A 22,295-nucleotide genomic window follows, 5' to 3' on the forward strand; every position below is an offset into this window, starting at 1 on the left:
TCAAACTCACCTATTTATACGGTATACCTCTGTAATCTTATCCTGGTAAAATTGTGTTTAGTAAGCTGAGGAGGGCCTCAATCAAAACTTTAAGTGAAATTAAAACTCAGATTCTCAGAACATTCAGACTCCAAATTGAACATGGAGGCAAGTTGTCTCTCTTGCCAGCTGTAAGAATTCGAAGATGTAAAGTTATGGCTTGTCTATGTAAGTCTTGTCGTAAACTAAAGTTACCATATATGGTAAAATCAATTGCAATTCTCATCGATATTGTGTTATTTATTATCAGGGTTTTGTCTTATAACAAAGGTGTTTTCTTTTATTTTTGTATTAGGAGGATCAAATGAAAATGGAAGCACACACCACACCTCAGATTCTGATGGAACATTTCTTTCTTACAGGTTGGTAATTTTTTATATTTATTTTCTAATTTTAAAAAGTTTGAATATAGTAAGCAGCATAATCTATTTAAAGCAATAGAACAGGTCCATATATTTTAAGAGTATTGTACAATCTAAATTGCAACAGTCAGTAGACTAAAGGACATGAAGGATTTAATTAAGGAATGATCTGAAAAGTTGTTTTCTGGATTTTGGGTTTTTTTTTGAGAAAGCTGTTCAAAATGCTGAACTAATGAAAGTACAGGATGTTTGTAAGTCTAAATATTTTATGGTTGGGTTTTTTTTTCCAAAGTACACAATAAAGTAGAAATTCTTACTTAAACTCATAGCAGCTAAGGTAAATGTTGTTGGAATATTTAAGTCACCAGGGATCACCTTTCTGATCTTCTCTGAAGTAACTGGATCTATGGACCACATGGAACTCTTATTTGCTCGTTCTTTCAGGTCAAAAACCAAAGCCAGGATTTGTTAAGTTTGAGGTTTTCTCACAAGAAAGTAGTATTTCAATTCTGTTGGTAGTAAACACCAGTTAAAGAAGCATGATGCTAAGCAACATTTTGCAGCACCATCACTGAGCTTGAGTCTTGCTTGGGTACATACCGGAGGCTGTCTTGTACTTGAAGGCACAGAAGGCAATCAGCAGATGTGTAGTTTCATCTTTCAGCCGGTAAAATACTGCCTGTGCTACTACAAATGCTAAATCTTTGTCCTTATGACTGGTAAATTAATAGTAAGATTTGCGCTAACCAGAATGACTGCATCTGATTTTGATGCTTAAGCATGGTAAAATAAAACAAACTTGCTACATGATTATTTTGGATTCGTTTGTTGAACTATAATGGATGCCATCTTTTTCATTTTTTGTTTGTAGTCTACTGGAGTCTCTGTGCTTCAAAGAGTTGTAGGCAGGCAGGCAGGAGGAACCTGCCCGTTTGCCTTGTCCTGGCTGCAGCCGGCTGGCTCGGGAGTATCGCGCCATCTTGCAGGCAGTGAGCAGTGGTGGGCACGAGTTGCTCCTCGCTGCAGGGTGCAGGGACACAGCGCCCGGAGAACCTGTTGCAGGCTGGAGACTGAGACATTGCTGAGGAGAGCAGGGAGCAAACAGCCTGGTCTTGAGGATGTTAAGAAGACAGACTTTTTGTAAGGACCTAGAGGGAACAGCAAAGAGTTTGTTGTGATTCAGACAACCAGAGGAAGCTTCTGGACTGAGAGCAAGGTTGGAAAAAAGGCTGTGCCTGCAGGGACGCAGTGGGACAGGGGAGGTTTGATTTACAAATCCTTCCAATTTTCTGTATTCTACTAAGTCTGCTCTGATGAAACCTACTTTGTGATGATACAAAACCCTTTGAGGGCAGGTAGCATGTTCACTTTGAGAAAAATATGTTAGCAGATCCATTTCAGGGTTCTGCCTGACTCGATTTCTTGTCATATTTGTGTTCTCTAATGCATGCAACGTACTATCTAAGTTAAAAGAAGTGCTCAAAAATACCACCCAGAATAATCTTCATGGTTTGGGGGTGAGAAGCATATGTAGATACAGAGACCATGAAGCAGTCTCTGAAAAATAGGCAAGGTAGAATTTAAGCCAGATCAGCAAAAGGAAGGAGTTGAGAGCTTGCTCTACCATTAATTCCAGGACACTTACACCTGCAAGTTGTTAACTCAGAGCCCCAGCTGTTGTACCTGCCAAGGTGAAACTTGGAGAAGAAGCTAGGTTCAGCTAGGCTCTGGTTCCATGGGAGTGTAAGCTGTGGGGCTGAGGTCCGACCCTTTCTTCCTACCCCTTCTTCAGTCATCCAGCAGCCCTCATCTCACAGTGAGCCACTCCAGGGGGCTAAACCAGCCCAGCCCAAACTGTAGTGAATCCTCAGCCATCTTTAATGCTCCACAAATAAGAGGAGGTTAAAGTTGGCCTTTGTATCTCCATATTCCTTAGTCCAAAGTGCATATAATAAGTACGATGTTGGCACTACGACTTCCAGTGGATGATAATCATATTCTGTCAGAGAGGATTACAGCCCAACTTACAAAACTGAAGTTAATTAATATTTTAAAAGCAGTCCCATATACTACTGCCAGAATATTATTGTTATAATTAGAGGTAAGATGATAAAGCAAGTTAGTACTGTGTGTATATATATATGTGTGTGTCTGTGTGTGTATACACATATATATATAAAAGAAACCTCTGACTTTTAATAGTTGGCAAGCTAGCACTGTTATTAAGTAGTATTATAATGTTTAAGGTGTGAAATTTATATTTTCTGCTCAGTGGCAAGTAACTCCCATCATATAATGAGACTGGCTGTAAATTTGCTGGTTGGGTTGAATGTTGTGTTGATAGATATAGTTCTGTGCTGCATGTTAAGTAAAAACAAGCAACTAGTACCTTATGAAAGACGAAAAGTGAATCTTAAACTATCTTGAAAGGTAACAATGGTAAATGGTTGTTTCTTCTTTAAGGACTCATCGGAGATTTGGACTTATTTTAGGATACTGTCAATGAATAGTGTTTCCGTAAGTTAGTAATTTGATAAAACTGATGATAGTCTTGTTTGCCCAATGTGTTTCTGTCTATTGTATTTAAAAAAGACTGGCTAGTGACTTTTTGCCCTAAAAGAAGCAAAGGCATCTTTGGATCATGGTAGATGTCATGCTTGCAAAAGGCTAATACATGCAAAATTCTACTGAAAATTTTTACTGAAACAAAAGCTGCTTTATGTTTTCTCAGTAGCAGTCTCTTTACAATTTATTTAGGAGAAAAGGCAACTCCAAATGTTTAAAAATATTTGACTGTGAATGTGCTTTGCTATTAAAGTGCTCTTAAGAGCATATTGGTTTTACCACAATAAAAAAACCCGTGGAGCAGGGGGTGTTACTTGATTCCAACACTTTCTATTTTAAAGGACAATTTTACACTATCCAGTACAAGACTCTGAGTGTGTGTGTATATATTAATAAAGGATGTCAGATCATTATTCTTTGAAATATTTATAATGCTCCAGAACTATTTGTATGGTTTTATTTTTAATGTGATGTCACCTTAGAGTTTGTGGCTCTTCCTTGTGTTGATCATGGCACAGATTTAATGCTGCTTATGTTCAGATAGTGAGCATTTCCCTTTGGGTCACAAAATTTCTAAGTAATGTAAGTAAAAAGCACATGTGACTGGCACATATTTCTAAATATTCTGTGAGTTTGTGAATGCGTCCTGTCAGGTCACAGCGAATTTTCTAGTTGGTCTTCAGGCTCTGATGGAAGTATTCTTTGTGTACTTGGGAAGAAGCTTTACTAACAAGAAATTATGAAAATTATTTCCTAGAACCATGTCATCAAAATTTGAAGTTCAATATTAGAAAACTTTGAACAAGGATTTAGACATATAGTGACTCTCATCTTTAAAACATAAGAAACTTGAGGAAAATATTTGAGCTCCACTCTACTGTATTTTTTTACTGCTATGGTTGAAGCCTTTTTTGGATGTGCAAATTGGACGGACTTCACCAAAAGGAAAAGAAAAATAGGTGTGGGTCTCTAGTTTCAGTATCTGCAATGCAGTGCCACTGGCAAGTAGAAATACTGTCTTTCTCCTACCTTCCCAAGGGCAGCTGACCTTCTCCTCGCCAAAGAGGTGAACCCCTTGCCAGCACATATGACTACAGACTATTACATTAATCTGTTTAGCCTCAGTACCAGCTGCTTGCATGTTTTTAATTATCTTATTAGATGGTATAACAGTGACCTATGAAATAAAATGAAGGTGAGTATTTTTTAACTTTATTTTACAGGCTATTTTTCTAAATATATTTTAATGACCTAATTATGACTTTTAGGGAGAGCCATTGATGCAGACATTCAATTTGGCTGATAGAATCTAACATCTCAAGGACACTTATTTTCTTCCAAGGTGGATTCATACATTAATATTGCTTCTAATAAATATATAGCCTAAAAAAAGCTTGCTTTTCATACATGTATTGTTAACTTACTTTATGATTCAGAGACCCATGACTACTATGCTGGATAATTTCTTAATACTTCTGTGCACTTGTATAGAAGTTTAATTTCTACCCCATGTATCAAGATAAAGTTCCATCCTGTGTGACTTAAACCCCATGATAAGTGATGATTGCTCAAAGCTGTGGGTTATGTAGACAATGTATATTCCTCCTTCTGCTCGTATTTCAAACAGGCAGAAGATCTAGTATAAGAAAGACTTTCGTATTCCATTTTCTTCCCCTGACTTCTTACAGATTCTGCTTACCAGATGTTTTCTTTCTTACTGCAAAAAGGCAATGTGGTCCTGCTGGCTGAGGCATGTTTCTTGTGTGCCAGCCAACAACCGCAGGACTGATACTGAGCATACAGAAGAAAGACGGCAAGGAGTGCAAGCTGTTCCTCCCTGGTTTTACCCACTTCCAAAAGTAGATCATGAAACTAGTTCGATTCCTCTTTCACCTATGGCTTTTCTTGGCAGCTGAGCCAGAAGTCGCTACATAGCCTCTGTCCTTATATGTTAAAGGTAGCGCGAAGATGCAGGCAATTTACATGCCTCCACCTTTTGGAAAACTCTTGTCTTAATCCGTTAGAAAGCAGGCCTTTCCCATCTACACAAGCCTATTTAGTCTTGTTCATACGCAGGTGGTGTTTCTTTATTGTTTCACTTTGAAGCCACCCCTGTGCAATTATAACCTATTTTTCCTAACTTTGTCCACTGTGTGTCCACACATAATCAAGAGCTGTAAAGAACAAGCTTGTTCCTATTGGGTTTTTCAAAAATTTTGAGGTACAGAAGTTTGGGAATAGAAGGAGAAGCTTTCTCAGCTCTGTAAGGAGAATTCTTAGCACTTGCATCCTTCCTCTTTTTCACAAGGAAGTAGTAAAACTGGCATCCATATTTGTTTTGTCTTAACTAGAACCATTTCCTAGACACCGTCCTGGTTGATGCCATTTACGTGCAAAGAGGCCTTTTTAGTACAAGTTACTTTTGTCTGAGAACCTGTAAACTCTCTTGAATTTTGTGATTCTTCTGAAAGATTACGTTCTTATAATCTTTCTCTGGATGTGGTAGTCTGTGCCAGTACTCATTTTGTCCCTATTTGTGAAGATGTTAGCAATTCCATCTTGCAAATCTCATATTTCCAGCAAGACAAGGTGACTCTTTGCGCTGATCACAGGTTTCCTCCAACGGCTTTTTTCCCCAAATCCAAGATCACTGTCACACCTACTGAGATCTTAGAAGATTTCCGGTTTTCTCTGAATTCTTTCAAAATTACTTTCCTTTCTTTTCCTGTTCAAGGACTTTCACATAATTTTCAGCTCCATCTTATCCAACTTTTATTGACTTCTTCCTTCCACAGCTGATCCACTCTGCATTCCTTGCCTGTTGTCCTAAGGAATTTGCAAAGGATGTCGTAACACAAGGAAGAATAAGTTGTCATTAAGGAACTGAAACTCTATATACAGTGTGCTTTTTCTAAGATCCAAACATTTCAACAAATTGTGGATGTTTTGAACTTTTCCTGTGAAAATTATGTTACTTTCTAAAGAGGTAGAAATGGTAATATAGGCTTGCTTTCTGTTTTTATGCAGTGTAATCCCTTAGAAAATAGGGAAAAGCAAATTTAACAAATTTACTTAAAGCTTGAGATGCTTTCAACAGAGAATCAGAAAGGAAAAATTGAGTACCAACATCTTTTATTGGCAGAATGCTTCTTGAGAGATTGGTAGCAAAAAGAAAAGACTTAGTACACGAAGAGAAGCCATGGAAGGAAGAATGGTAGTTTCTTTCTAACATCCATGGAAAGAAAGTGAAAATTTTGGTTTACTCTTAATTTATTCTGTTGTATGTGAAAATTAGCATGTATACCACTGACACCATATTCAGCTGATGCTATATTTTCCCCTACTAATATTTGAAGTGTTTTTCATTATGGATTTCCTTTACTTTTCCAGTCTCAATAATCTTTGAACTATCATGTCAGTTGGGAGAGGTGATTGAGGACTGCAGGGAAGCAAATGTCACTCCTGTCTTCAAGAATGTTAAGAAGGAGGACCCAGGGAACTGGGTCAGTCAACCTTACCTTGATCCCTGGGAAGGTGATGAAGCAGCTAATCCTGGGAACCGTTGCCAGGCACATGAAGGACAAGAAGGTTCCTTAGGAGTAGTCAGCATGGATGCACCAAGAGGAAGTGATGCTTGACCAACCTGATAACCTTCTACGATGAAAAGACTGGCCTGGTAGATGAGGGCAGAGTAGTAGATGTTGTCTACCTGGACTTCAGGAACGCCTTTGACATTGTCTGCCATAAGATCCTCACAGACAAGCTGTTGATGTATGGGCTGGATAAGCACAGTGAAGTGGGTTGAAAACTGGCTCAGAGGGTTGCGGTCAGTGGCACGAAGTCAAGGCAGCTGGTCATTAACGGTGTACCTCAGGTGTCAATATTAGGTCCAGTCGTGTTTAACATCTTCATTAATGATTTTGATGATGGGGCAGAGTGTACCTTCAGCAACTTTGCAGGTGACGCAAAGCTGAGGGGGGTGTCTTATACAGCAGATGGTTTTGCTGCCATCCAGAGAGACCTTGACAGGCTGGAGAAATGGGCTGACAGGAGCTTCGTGAAGTTCAACAAGGAGAACTGCAAACCCTATTATTCAAAATCCTAAAAATGGAATTAATTTGTTATAATGAGAAGGAGGTGACACCTGTGGCAAAAGCAGAAGAAAGAAGGGCTGTATTAGTGAAAAACATTAATTTCTAAGCAAAAATTCAGTGCTAAGCTAAATAGCATGAGCAGCATGCCATGTGAGGTGAGAAATAATCAGGTTGGAAAAATTTCAGAAGTATTTTGTTCTTTTTTTTTTTTGTAAATGAAGATTTTCCTTTTTTGTAAGCACCATTAGTCCCTTAGTAAACTTGACAGAAAAGAAAGGAACGCAATGGAATTGCTCTTGTGATTTTCATTTTGGCCCCCAAACCTTTCACAATTCTTCCTTCTAACACAAAATCTGGCAATAATGAATTTGAAATATTTATTAAAAGTTCTGAAGGTCAGTGTGTCTAAGTAATGCAGTGAACTTGATCATTGTCATTCATTTAAAACTCAGAACTCGCATTGTCTTTGCAGGAACACAACACTGACAAGTGAATGGCATTGTATCCTTCTTGATGCTAAAGTACACTTCTTAAGGTCTTAATCATGCTGGCATTAGCTTCTAGTCCATGAGATGCGCAGTGACGTAAAAGCAAGAACATTTGCCACAGAACAGGGAGTGAGTTGTTGGCTGAGTTTAACAGCAAGAGAACCCGGAGATGATCAGTTCTTTGCTGAGTACTACCTCAGTGCTCCCACTAGCTCAGTGGGATTTTAAATGGAAGAGTTGTGTACTACACCTTCTTAACAGAACTACTGAAGGTTAAACCATATATCTTGATTTTCCTACACTCTGCTCAAAATATATCTGATCAGTGATTTCATTTTGGTTTAAAAAAAAACAAAACCACCGTGACCTAGAACTGTATGTAAAACTTGAATGCAAGATGGCAGGTTTGAGGAATTACAGTTTTTAATCCAAAGAAGCTTGAAAACAAAAGGTTTCTCAAAATAATGTACAACTGAAATAAATCTAAAGAGCAAAGACTTGCTTTTAGTGAGACTACATGGTTTTTAATGATGGTAATAAAACCTCGTCAGTTCAAGAGATTAAAGTTATATCATGAAATCACTTACTCATTTTCTTATGTCATTGCATGCAAAATGGGTGGATTTACAAAGTTAAGATGGAATTAACAATATTAAACAGGATTTTGCATTTGTCAACCTGCACATCATAAAATCATCCGAGTTTTGAAATTGGGTGCTTATTTTTAAATATTGTCATGACTATGCCAGTTCTAGACCTGTTCTAGCTAGTCAGGTGTGAGTAAGCAGACACATTTGGGGGCATATTCCTGCAAAAGGTATCTCCCCTCTCCTTATTACATCCATTTTTTAGTTTGATGATTTGTAGAGCTGTAGCTTTTAACTTCTGTTATGTACTACAGGAAGCTCTTACCTTTCCTCTTAAAGAATGCATGTCTATTCGTATAACAAGGCTGCATGCATGTGAACACACAAAGTTCACAGAGCTCTGGTTAGCTATGGGTATGAATTAGCAGAAGGGTAAAATAGCAGAAGGGAACTCTAATCTGGAGAACTAGAAAGTAAATGTTCTACATGTACATGCAAAGGATTTCAGAGGTGTTGGGGGGATTTAAACTAGAAAGCCTTGACTCTGCAACTGGCAAATCAGTTACAATACAAAAATAAAAATAATTGAACATAATATCTATGTTTCGTTTCACCATTTTGTAAAAGTGTGCATAAAGTAATGAGTAGAGGAGAAGGAGCTGATGAAATTATGACTTTGAAGTGGCTGTAACAAGAATTCTTCTACAAAAGCTAAACAATTACCAGGTTGGAAGTAAAGTGCTCTCCCAGGGCCAAGCCTGGCTCTTTGGCTGAGAGCCACCAAGGCGAAGTGGACAATTTGGAGTATGGAGAAAGGTATCTCAGGGTTCTGTGTCAGATCCAGTGCTGTTAGGAGAGGTGCTGGCAAAGCGTCCTGCTGCCAATGCAGCCTTATTTCAGTTCCCTGAACTGTACTACACACATGCTGGTAGCTTAAATAGCATGTCTAGGTAATAACCTTAATTTTTTGCTGGAATGTTTACCTTCAGAAAGTGATTTTACCTTTCTTCATGCAAACCTTTTTAACTGTATGTCAGCCAAAAGTGGATGAAACCTGAACTGTTTATAGAAAAATCTGGCCTTTGAATGTTGAGCCTCCCAGAAGCGCAGCCAAGCATGTTCGCACTTAACATGGCTGTTAACTCTGCCTCGTATCCTGAGGCAGGAGTTTGAGAAACAGAGGAAAATACATATATTTTCCAAGCAGATTGATAAGCCTTCACATTAAGGCTGTCAAGTGGATTTTCAGGGTAGCAAATAAAAATCCATGTGTTTCAGAAATGGTTTTGTTTTAGAAACTTACTGCTTATTACTTGATACTACCTTTCAATTGTTTTCCCTCCTGTTTTTATAGAATTAACTCTGTTTTTATTACATTCCTGGCTGTTGCCTCACTTTTTTCTCAACTGCTGATTTTATGGCATAATAAATAATACAAACTATGCATGTTTCTTGGATTTATGCAGTAAGTTTGAAAAGAACTGTTGCCTCTATTTAAATATAGATACTACATTCACTTATTGATGTTCCTATCAATAAAGACCTCATATTGCAAAACATATGACACAATAATTCAAGAATTTGTTTTCTTTCTGACGGCCTGCTCAGTAGCCTTTTGCTTCATTGAGTGCCTCTGGGGAGCTAAGTTTGGGTCTCAACATTTTAAAAAGCACATTTTGAAGATGAACTAAAAACAGTATAAAAAAGTGAAATTGGCTTTTCTGGGAGCATGCACACCATTTTGTTTTAAGATGATTTTGCCAATACTAGCAGCACTGCTCAAGAGTTTTCTTTGGATCTCTATGAGACTATCCATTTTATCCTTCAGTATTGGTCTAGAGGGTGGAATAAGCTTGAGATTTAGATCAAAATCTTAAATATGTATGCAAACGTTCACACCTTTCAATAGTATTGCAGTATTCTTCCATGAACTGAGAAATATTCTTTGTTATCTAAATGTTGTTGTAAATATTAAATTGGTCTTCTTTCATCATGGACACAAAAAAAGGGATTTTGAAACTTGGCATAGAATATTTTAAAAATGCATGAGACAAAATAAGGATACACACTGTCTAATGACATGATAGATACTGGTTTCTTTGTTATCCACAGTTTCAAATGAAAGCGAAGTAATTATGAACAATAATATTTAGCTGGTAGGTCTGAGCCCCTGCAGTCCCAGAACTGAATCTTTGCCCTTTTTCAGTGACGTAGATTGTAGTTTGATCCAGCTAGTCACATTTTTACATTTCTGTGGGTTTTAGTGTCTTCCACAGAGTTTGGTATTGTCTGAACATCATAGTACAAAAATGCTTCTTACACTAGCTTTAAACTTTGGAAGGATCTGCATTTGTACACGAGCAGCTTTATCCTGCAAATTGGTAAATGCAGAAGTTAACTAGCAGTGATTACTGTCTGTGCTATACCACTCCTCCTCATTTCTATTTCTTCCTCTTCTGAACAGAGTATTTATTTTGTAATGAGCTTAGGTGGGCTACCATTGCATTCTTCTGCGTATCTGTGCTCAATGCATTGATCAAAATTTAGCAAAAGAGCTAGAGGCTGATGTTCCACTACTGGCTATCAGTGGAAGAAAGTCTTTGTTACCTCTCCCCAACACTGCCACAGCTCAGTGTTGCCTCAGTAAAACTCTGGGAACTACTATTTGAATTCCAGAATTATGTTCCAGGCATCTTGTTACATTGTTGGTGTCATTCATTCTTAAAGAGTTTATCGTTGCTTGCTCCTCTATAGCTGGGCAATAGTGGCATTCCAGTGTCTTTTACTAAGATGCTAGAGCTTAGGGATTTAAATACCTTTTCAAAAATAGGATTTAAGTGCATGTAAAATTTTACTTAGACTTTCTGATGTAAAGTCCTGCTCTTTGTGCTCACTTCCTTACAGTGTGTTGACAGAGAGAGACATTTCTCTTCCAAATCTTTGGACTTTTATGTGTGAAAATGTGATGTTGGTGATTGTGTTAATAAGCATCAGATCCACAACCTTATTTCTTATAAGCAAGAAAGTGTGTCTATCAGAGCGGACCCCAGTATAAAATTCTTTTGCAGACAGATTCAAAGTCTTGTAGTTATGACATAAATGCATGTTTCAAAAGATGGAAAGGAACAGATGAGAACTAAGAACAAACCTTGCAGAACGATCCTGCAACCTTCATCCCTTCCATTGATTTGCTTGCTTTTTCATTCATACATATTGAGCACTTTTCCCACTTTGAAGTAATGCAGTTGTCCCTAACTCATGCCAATAAATATTTTACATGGATGGTTACTGCATAGACACAGCATGTGAAATTAAGTTTCTTATAGAAACATTAATCCAATTACTTTTTCCTCGTGCAGGTCTTATATTATGAAGACTTTACAATATGTATGGTACTATATTAGACAGGATATTTAAATAAGAATATGAAAATAAAAATATGTACAAAACAACCAGAAAACATTATCATTGGCATCTGCCTTTGTTTTATTTGTACAACCTAAAGGTGGTATTAACACATGATTATGCATTTAATTTTCTAGTTTGATTAAAAACAATTGCATGTGCTTATTCATAGTTTAAGTGGTTCCAACTGGCTCTTGAAGTCTTTCACTTCAGTGAAGCAAATGGGATGTGGTAGACTTCAGTTCCAATCTTCATTGCTCATTTCACTTTGACCGATGAGTTTTCTGCAAGCCTGGGTTAACAAGGCTCATAGATATTAGTTTACAGAATAAGGCTATATCATTTTAAAAATTATCCTTTTAGAACTGATAGCTTGTTGATACTACACAGTGTTACCATTATTGAAAAAGTCTCTAGAATTGTAAGGCTTAATTTATTAGCCTTCATTCAGAATACTTGAGAAATGAATTAGTGAATGCTGTTCAGAAAGGATTTTAGATACCATTCAGCCTTACTAAAACTGAAGCAGATTCCAGCTTCCAAATCTTTTTTTTTTTCAGTTGCTTATAACTTTTCTTTTTAGTGATCCCAGTAGCCAAGGGGGGATGCAGAGGAGATATGATCTTGCCAAATTTCTTTTGGCTGTTTTAAATGTAATTTTATTCAAAACGTATTTGGAATTGCATTACAAATTTAAAAAAAAAAAAAGAAAAAGCATAGTATCTGAACTAATACAATTTAAGAAGTGTTGAAATTACTTTCTTACTGTGTAGCAATCACTCCCAGCAGTTGGTGAAAAAAAAAACCTGAAGAGTTTCTTTCCTCTCTGTTCTTTCTATTCACGGTTACACTGGTTGAAACCTTTTGCTAACTCAGCTGACATACCGGCATTTTCAAAGGCGTTGTGGGAATGTCATCCACTTGCAGAACAATGCGAATAGCTTCAGAGTCTGACCTGTTGTGTGCACAGGGGAATGTGTCACTCTTGAAGCATCGCTGCCTTAGGGAGGCAGCTTGGCAGTAGTTACAATGGCCAATGATGCTACAAAATTTACAATGGCAAACGAAGAATATTATACATGATAGAAACAGGAGGGTTATTTAGATAGGCATAATATACTGTAGTTACTGAGTATAAATGACTGTGAAAGAAAGGGCCAGATTTTTCTCAAGCTGTGTCTGCTATATACCATACGTTGTATTTAAAGGAGACAGAATCGTGGAAAACAATCGTAGGCAGCTTGCTGCAGAAGGTGAGGTTGTATGGGAGATAGGGAGCCAGTGAGATGACCAGATAGTCTTTCCGACTTAGAGAGTAGGGGACGTGGCAGGAGGGAAAGAAGCTGCCCCACACCATTGGAGTTACTGGCTGCTATCTGGGTCACCTGGGAATACTGGCAGTTGGCAGAAGCGAAAGCAGCCCTTACCCCTGCAGGCTAACACTGCTTTAGTCATCTTTGCTCTTATCCAGAGTACCTTCGCTTTTCAAAGTAATTAATGATCAAGGCCCAGAAGTAAACACCCTATTTTTTTAGAAAATGATCCCACCTGAAGGGTGATGCATTCACAAACACAACACTTCTGGTCCTAGCGTGGATCATGAGCTCACTCCCGTCTCAAAGGAACAGGACCATAATTTCCTGGCTCACCAAGTCCGTTCCCCAACTATTCCCAGCAACTGTATCATATAATTCTGTTCTGAAACGGAACAAGTTTTATCTAAAACAAGGTTTAAAAGAAAGTTCCACTCACAACTCAGCTTAAAAGGCTGGAAACTATCTAACTTCAGCTTGGATAGATTTAGGGCAGTTTGCAAAACCAGACTTTGTTGGTATTTAGTATAACCCACTCTGTGACCCTCCTTAGCAAAGGAAATCTGGTGAGATCTTACCCTGGAGTCACAATAGCTGTTTCCCTCTTTCTGGTTTCATTTGGTCTCCCATGGAGAAGTAACAGTCTCCCATGTGACAGTGGGAGAAGGAGATGTTCACCTTAAGGACATGCATTGAAAATAATTCTGAAACACATTTCCTTGCACATAACCCAGCTCTTTCCACTGAAATTACCCTTTGGATTTTAGAGTGGTTGCAGAAATCTGTGAGCAAGTTTTGGGCTACTAAGACCATCAGATGGCTTATACTGTTCTTGAGATTCGTTTCAGTAGAAGGTGCAGGAAATATAGATTTAATTCTTTTATTCAAACTCAGTAGATGGTTTGGGACAATTAATTTCCAATTGTTTCCCAGTAGAGCAGATTTACTTGTATATTAATGAGGCACAGGTGTTAGGCCCCTGGTGCCTGCATGCCTGGGAGGCATATTTAGGTTGTTTATCTAGTCAGCCATAGGTACTGCAAGGTACTCAAGCTTGCCTTTAACAGTTTATACAGTGAGGCTTTTTAATTTTTTGATGTTTTTTTTGAATTTGCTAGCACCTGTTAAAATTTTAAAACTGATCATGTAGAAAGAAGTAGGAGTGATTTCAATAGTAAATAGCACTAAATGTTAAAGAAAGTCATCTTCTATTATGCTTAACTGCCCAGCTTGACATTAAGAAGAAAAGAAGGTTCATTTAAGCAAATATGTCATGTGAGGAGCTAATACAGTCAACAGTATACTTTTCTGTTGCATATTTTTGGAATAGGTACTTCTTTGTCTACAGCTGAAACATGAATGTGCTTATATTAATATTCATTTTTCTTGTTTATTCACTGAACTGCAGTACCAACATTTTAGAGGAAATGGAATAGCCTCCATAGACATTATGAATTTCAGTAGCTGGCATAATTATAGCGATCTACATATTCATTAAATCCAAAGAAGAAATGTGTCCAAAAAGACAGCCATGCGTTTAGAAATGGTACACAACTAAATATATACATTAAAAAAAAGTTCCTTTTCTCTGCTTATCCAAAATTGTGTAGTGTCATATAGTCCTTAAATCAGCTAAGGCTTTTTTTTGTTTAAATGTTCATTCCTTTTGCTTTTGCATGCAGTAAAGAATGGGAAGAACTATTTGTAAACAACAATTACTTGGCAACTATACGGCTGAAGGGGATTAATGGGCAGCTGAGAAGCAGCAGGTTCCGTAGTGTTTGCTGGAAGGTAAGAAGAGAAAATATTTATTTACAGTTTGTGGTTGCAATATATCAACACATTACCTGATGCGCTGGAAGATTATTGATGCAAAGAATCATGAATTTTCCGAGACACTTCATCCCAATGTTTTCCTACTCATTTTTATAATTCATAGGACATTTGCTAATCATATTGAGTTGCCTTAAAGCTGAATTGCGGGTGATAGCAAAAGATTCCTAGGAAAGAATATCTTTGTGCTGGGTGGTGTGTTTAGAATTGAGTGCCACACAGCCAGCTCTCCTCTCAGTCTGTGCAATGAAGTCATGCATTGGAAATAAAAGGAAGTTTGTCTCACAATTTATGTTTTGTGGAACTTGGGACTCCTTTAAAATCAGTCTGATGCTTCTGCTAGCAGCTTTTCCCACTGAAATGAGAAAATGAAGACCAGTCCCTCTTGTAATGACTGGATAGAGGGGGAAGCCAGGTCCTCCAATCTTAAAACACAACAGGTCCTCAGGGGGCTCTTACTCTATTTTTTAAAGTTGCAGGGGAAGAAGAGGAGAAAGAAAGCAAAGTAATACTGAGATGCTATATAAAGTCCAAAAGAATTTTGTTGCACTGGCATCAGGTCTTCTGTTCTGCACTAACTATGACGGTAGAGAACATTTTCCTTAGTAGAGTTGCTGTATGTTAGCACTGATAATTTAAATGACCTCACTTGGAATTTCTCAAGCTTCACTTTGGCACAAAGACATATAAAAAGAAAATGAAAATACTCTTTGTATATGAATGAAAGAAATTTGAAATTTGAAATGTGTGTAGCATTGAATAAATTTAAAGTTAATGAAAATACTTTCTTCAGGAGGCCAGATGAATATATGCCACAAGCATTGTTTACCAGTCTGCTGCTTCTTGAGCCTCTAAATTAGGAGGTCATAACTCAAAACCCTGAACTAAGAAAACCATCAAGTCCCTCACTGTCCGCTAATTCATCAAGGAGTGGTTTTATCTTAGAAATAAGACTGGTTTTATTTGCATGTCCCAGTATGGGTTAGGGCTCTTGTTTAGACTGCCTGTTTTAAAAATATTACCTATGTTTTTGTTAAGTTCTGAAATATTTAAGTATTTTTAGTAATTTGGGAATGATTTTTGTTTGTCACTTTACTGTTTCTTAACAGTTTATAATGTGTAAATAAAAACATTTAAAAAGCAAGGAAATACTCTGTTTTTTCCTTACTTTATATGCAATTAAATAGTATTTTCCAGTAGATGTTTCTTTCTAAGCCTTTTTAAACAGAAATGTGAAAGAAATGAGTTGTAGGCATTCTCAAGGACTTTTTGCAAAATTGCCTCTTTTAACTGTCTGGCAGAATTCTAGAACATGTTTCTTTTCTATAGATTAAGATTTTCCCTTTCCACATTTCTTAGGTAGAGTATATCTCTGAGTGCTCAATTTCTGCTCTGCATTCATATTTGGTTTTAAGCATGTTGCATTAGCTCATCAGTGTTATGTAAATAGCTTCAAGTTTGTATATTTATTTTAATCTCTGTGCATTTTGTTTCTGCCTTGGAAGTCTCAATTAACTTTACTGAAGTTGTGACAGTTTACAAAGCTTGAGTTTGTGGCTTCAGTTGTTTTTAATGCTTTATTTTGTACCATAGAACTGCTTTGTTTCTACCTCCCTATTTATTGACTGGAAACTGCTAAAGCCAGGAGTATTTTATAGGTCTTTGCTTTCTTCTTATGTGTTGAGTACTTGCTCATCCTTTCTGAGGTGGTTTATGCTGTCTGGTAGAATTTATATGAAAAACTATGTTAAACTGATGAAACTTAATGGATTTATTTTGTTTTGTTCATAGTTATTTCTGGAGGTTCTACCCCAAGACAGAAGTCAATGGATTAAAACCACTTCAGACTTAAGAACTTCTTACACTAAGATCAAAGAAATTGTAAGTTCGTACAAAATAGGTTCTCTACTCTCATGCTTTGACATAGATATTAATACTTATAGTATAACAGAAGAGGATTTGATTTTTTTTTTCTGTTTTTACCCAGCACATTACAAACCCTCGGAAAGCAGGGCAGCAAGATCTGATAATCAACAACCCACTCTCTCAGGACGAGGGGGTAAGTTGACCCTTGGTTCTATCAACACGTGCTACTAAAATTCTCATCACCTTACTGACACAAGTGAGTCCTTGCTGAAGAAGGCAAAACGGCAGGTGCTAAAATCTCCCTCCTAAATTTCCAAACTGACCTGTGTTCGCAGGCTCTGCTGAATAACCAGAAATGCTTATTTCCAGGTTAATATTCTGATTTTTCAGGTCTTATTGCAGGGAAGGCTGTGATGAACAAAAAATCAGTGCTGGACTGTAAGTCCAGTTTCACAACATATCCTTTCTTTAACTGATATGCTTTTTTATCACTGTGTGTTTTCATTTTATACATAAAATGGGTCTAGCTGAAGGAGCATTTAAACAGTCAATATGAAGGGAATGCTGTTAACAGCAAATACTGAAGAACCCTCCTCTGGAAGACTGTTCAGCCTTGGAAGTTTTTCTCCAGCAAAAATAGAATTGTTGTATGTCTGAGTTATATACGTGCTGAGTTAATGTGTGGAGTACATTCAGGCTGCAAGATAGGCATTTCTTCCGAGGTTTTTAATTCTTTTTCTTTATAGTTAAAAAAACCAAAAGTTTCTTTTCTAATCAGAAGGCAGTCAGCTGCAAAATGAAAGATCCAGATTTTAAAGAAATAGTGAAAATGTGGTAAAAGTATTTGGCCTGACTGTCATTAAGTGCAGAGCAACCAACTCTCATTGAAATTAATAGGACCTCCTAGTAGCTTGGTATTTTTGAAGGCATGACACTTTGAGGAGGGCTTGCATGTAGATTTGGGAGCTTAAGTTGGGGCAACTTTTTTTTTTTTTTTTACTGTTTTTCTACTGCATTTTTTTATACCTGAAAAGCTTTTAAGTATTTTACAGCACATGTCCTTAAGCTTTTCTCTTAATTATGTTACCATTTTTGAAAATACCTTTTTATCAAATTTTCAAAATAAAATAATACCATGAAAATAATTTGTTCGGCTGCATTTAAGAGATTTACACCTGGAAAGACTGTCACAGATATCTTTGGTGGCACTACTTGTACCTCCATTTTGGTCACAAACGGAAGCCCATATCTTGTTTGTATTTAGTGTGGTACTCTGCTTCATATTTAACGTAGAAGGAAAGTGAGATTTGCTTGCTGAAACATGGAAGTATTAATCATAGGCACGTTGGTGGCTCTGCAGCCAGCATGACTGTGCATGCCATCAAACCATTCTTGCATCCAGCCGGACAGAAAGTTGTGTCAAATGTAAAAGATTTAAAGTGTTTCTGCTGTAGTTTGTGGTTATACACAGTGGCACAACCTTCTTTCTGCCTATGATGTCTTTAGGAGACAGAAGACAAAGGTTAACATGTCAGAGTATGTGGCAGGGGATTAATCTATAAAACAAAGCCACAGGCCAAAATCAGGCATAGGAGTGAACAGCAAAGTGCCTTTGAGCCTCTGCAGTGACTTAATGTTTTACCCTTTCCGTGTCCTGGGGTTTTGCTTCTTTTTCACAGTGCAGTTTCTGTTTCCTTCATCCTTTGCTCTGATAGACTGGGGTGGGAGCAGGGGCAGGGGGGTTTCAAAATGGGATCTAGCTGCATGAAAAGAGCTGCGAGTTAAAAAGTTACTAGTTTTATGTAAGACATTGCCAAGGATATAAATACTTCTAAAGTTTGGGGTTTTTTTCATAGGTTGTAACACAAATATAGGAGCTAATTAACTTTTTCTTTTTTGTTATTTTACCTTCTTTCTGCTAGATAACATTAATTTACTTTCTCTTTTTTTTTTCTGTGGAGTATAATCCACCGTGGCAATGAGTTGCTTACAGGGGAGCAAGAAATTCTGGAAGTATTGTAGCCACTTTTTGTATGGTATTTCATTCACTGGTGCTGCTGCTATCTGAAAACTAACCTGCATGAAAAGACTGCTATAGATTTTGTTCCTTCTGTATTTTGATCAATATTGCTAAGCTACCATCCCTTTACAATAATGAATAGGCTTTACAATACTTTTTCTGGAGCATACAAACAACATTTGCTGACTTCTTTCAGGTTAGTTTTGCAAAGTATTGGTAAACAAGGCATGAAAACCAAAGAAACAGAATGGAAATGGTCATCAGCACAGATATAGAAGCAGCTAAACCTACTTCAGACTCTTTTATTTAATTTTTTTTTTTTTTGAGGTGACAGTGAGCTTTAAATACCCTGCTTTTCCATATATGAACTTTTTTAGAATGGCCAGTCTTGATCTGCACTGTGTATGTGTACCATTAGAATGATGACATTTTCATAATAGGTATTTGATCATCATACATTACTTGTTCGATTTTGCCTCCACTAAGACAAACTAGCTTACTTCCAAACAATTTCTCAGTCTGGAAGTTATAGCAGCTTCCAGTTAGAGTCCATACACTCATAGGAGAAATGTAGTACAGTATGGTGATACAGACCTTTTTCTGTGAGTGAACTACTGAATTTTTTTCAGTTGAGCTGCTGGTTCTGGTAAGTTTGAATTTACTCTACCTTTCTAAATATTCTTGCTAGACCCTTTACAAGTAACTCATAGACCTGCAGCTATCCAGTGAGCAAATGGAATGAGCCTAGAACAAGGATCCAGGAACCCAAACGTTTTTATCTCTGATCTAAATTGACTTTCTCAGTTGGGCTGGTCACCAACGTTCTTTTTCACCTATAAAATATTGATATACCTATCTACCAGGAATGTTGAGGATTAATTAGTTAATATTTGTACAGTACTTTGCTGACGTAGTATATAAGTCTTAAGAATTAGTAGAAGTCTCTTTTTCATGCAATTATTTTTCCTTCTTTCAGAGCCTTTGGAATAAATTTTTCCAGGATAAAGAGCTTCGAGCAATGATTGAACAAGATGTGACAAGAACGTATGTAGATCTTTAAAGAAATATATATATGTATATAAATTTAGGTTCTGCATTTTTATGTGGTATACATTATATTGTGTTTTCTTGATTTCGGTTAGTGGAAAAGTCGGGATTGTTGTACACAAATGTGTAGAAACATATATTAAATATATAAAAATACAGCTTTCTTGGAGTGAAAAACAAGAAAATGGAGTTAAACATTAAACCCTGGAGATTTATTGGTATCATTGAAGAAAAGCTCTTCTAAATTAAGATATTAGGAAATGTATTACTATATGAAATTTAAAGTAGAGTTTTCCGTATGAAGCAAAGAGGCAGTAAAAGAAACTGAAAGGTCTTTTGACTAAATTATGATCATAATACAAGATTGAACAGATGACTTTCTTTAATTCTTAACACTTATTTAATCAATAATTTAAAAAAGCAGTTTGTAATTAGTAAGGGAAATGTCATTCATCTAGAGAAGTTAAGCATTTCTCTTTTTATTTATCACTTTTCTAGTGTTATTTGTCACATATGCCTTTTAAAATTTGTCCTAATATTACTGTGATTATGTTTTCATCTTCTTGGCCCTTAGGTCATTCCTGTTTAGGAACTTGTTTGAGTTAGAACACTCAGTTCCTGAAAACATTTCTTTTCAGAGTGGAAGCATTGACTGATGTATAAATCTAATTAAATTCAATTAGTGGTTTGCTACAATGTGAAATTTTACTGTATTGCAAATATTTTCCCTTATAACTTGAAAAAAGTGATGATAGTCATAGATGTTACAAATCCCAAGCTCACACATTTTCATTTACAGAAACAAAGTCATGCAGAAGAAATCATTGCTGTCTGGTTTTGCAGTATTTTATATGTCCATCCCTAGACCCATTCTTGAATGCATTTTGCCATGAGATGTATAATTAAAATCTGAGTATGCTTTCATGTGCATTCTCACAGCAGATGGTATTTTTTGTTTGTTAAAGGAAGCAGTTCAGGATGTTCTAAGATTAAAATATATACGTATCTAAACTATAATTGGAGAATGAAAAGTTGTACGGAGGTTATGTTGGATGTAAGACTGTTACTTAAAAATATATATATATGTGTATATATATATATATGTAGACAAAGTCCAGGCTGTCACTCTGGCAAATGGCAGAGTGACTAATATTCACTAATATCAGTAATAGTGACTAAAGAAATTTCCATTTATGTATTTATAGAAAATAATGTCTACTTGAAACATTAGCAGCATACATTATGTGTCATCAATATCAAAATAAGGCAAACAATGAAGGAGCAAAATTTGTCAAAGTAACATGAATTTATTTGATAAACTACATGCATTTATGTGTACACCTGTTGTTTGCCTAATTGTAAAACATAGTGTGCATTTTATGTATACATATGTATCTGTTTGTAAACTATCATTAGTGTAAGAAGCAGAAAGTTCTACATTCCTTGGCTTTGGAATGTAAGTACCCTCTCTTTAATGTTGTCCTTTTAATTTTCATTCTTTAAATAAATTCCTGGAGTTACAATTTAAAAATTTGTCATTAATTTACAATGCTTTTTATTCAAGGTTAAAATAATTGAGTATTATGTTTAGTTACCATAGTCATTACCTTCTAGCTTCTGTTTCTTATTTAATGAACATTTTTATATTCTTTGTCATTGAGTTCAGTACTCCATCATCCAACAGCATCAAGTAAATAATGCTGTGGAGAGTGACGCTAACTGCACAGAGAGTAGCAAACCAGAGTCCCATCTATCAAAGCAGTAAAAAATTTCCTCTATTATGTTTTTATTAGAATTCTCTGAAGTGTAGTAATAATAGATGGGAGAAGTGGGTAGAAATATGCTTTTAAAATTGGTATTGGTTTAAATTGTTTTAAATTTCAGAATTCTGTTACCTAAAGGGAACTGTGATAAAGTTTGTGTGTGTGTGTGTGTTCATATGCATTTTGTGAATCCTTATCTCACCTAATAATTAGATTTGTGAAACATAGATGCTCACAACTGGACTACTCATTCTTTACAGACTATGTGCCTGAAGAATTCGAGGGCACAAATCATCTCTTCCTAAAGTTAATGTCTAATATAGGTCTGATGAATCATGGTGTAGAGAATCTTCTGTAATTCTGTAATTATAAAAGGCTTCTAGCTCACCTGTACCTAACTAAACTGTAGTCACCTAAAGTCAGGTGAGAGTAATCCAAGCCATAATGTCTAAATATAATTTTTTGCCTGTTGCATAGTAAGAACTTCCAATATTTACAAGGGAAGTAGAGAAGGATTTTGTTAAGTTAGTCCTAACTCATTAGTGATCAACATTTCTAATTAATCACCTGACATTTTTTATGGTAGTTGAGAGTTTCAGAATGGATTTTCCTTCAGCTGTCTAGAAACGTGTACTTTTGAGCTGGAACCAAACACCACCTCTTTCTGTCTCAAGTGAGAAGCTTTTGAAAATGAGGGTGGATGGAGGGTAAGGGAGGTTTACTATAATCCAAGTAAAAGCCTTACTTTAAATGTAGATAGCAGTACCAACCAAGTTATGACTATAATACTGCATTCTATTATTCTACTAAGAAAGGAAGGTGTGTGTGAACTAGCACCATAGTAACTCATAACAGACTTAAGAATGCAATGATTAATACTGTCATTCAAAAGATGTACCAAGGGACAATGCTG

General features: G+C 36.5%; 1 protein-coding gene across 3 annotated transcripts in view; it reads left to right on the top strand.

Annotated features, from left to right (window-relative positions):
- The window catches only part of TBC1D5 (TBC1 domain family member 5), a 328,358-nt gene that overhangs the window by 161,593 nt on the left and 144,470 nt on the right, over positions 1–22,295 (top strand). For all 3 annotated transcript variants that reach the window (XM_052798675.1, XM_052798656.1, XM_052798664.1), the window contains 5 exons: positions 335–401; positions 14,536–14,644; positions 16,478–16,567; positions 16,674–16,745; positions 19,549–19,616. In XM_052798675.1, the coding sequence (XP_052654635.1) occupies positions 335–401; positions 14,536–14,644; positions 16,478–16,567; positions 16,674–16,745; positions 19,549–19,616 (406 nt within the window). The remainder of the gene's footprint in view (positions 1–334; positions 402–14,535; positions 14,645–16,477; positions 16,568–16,673; positions 16,746–19,548; positions 19,617–22,295) is intronic.

This window comes from Harpia harpyja, chromosome 1 (genome assembly GCF_026419915.1).
Source record: "Harpia harpyja isolate bHarHar1 chromosome 1, bHarHar1 primary haplotype, whole genome shotgun sequence".
NCBI lineage: Eukaryota > Metazoa > Chordata > Aves > Accipitriformes > Accipitridae > Harpia > Harpia harpyja.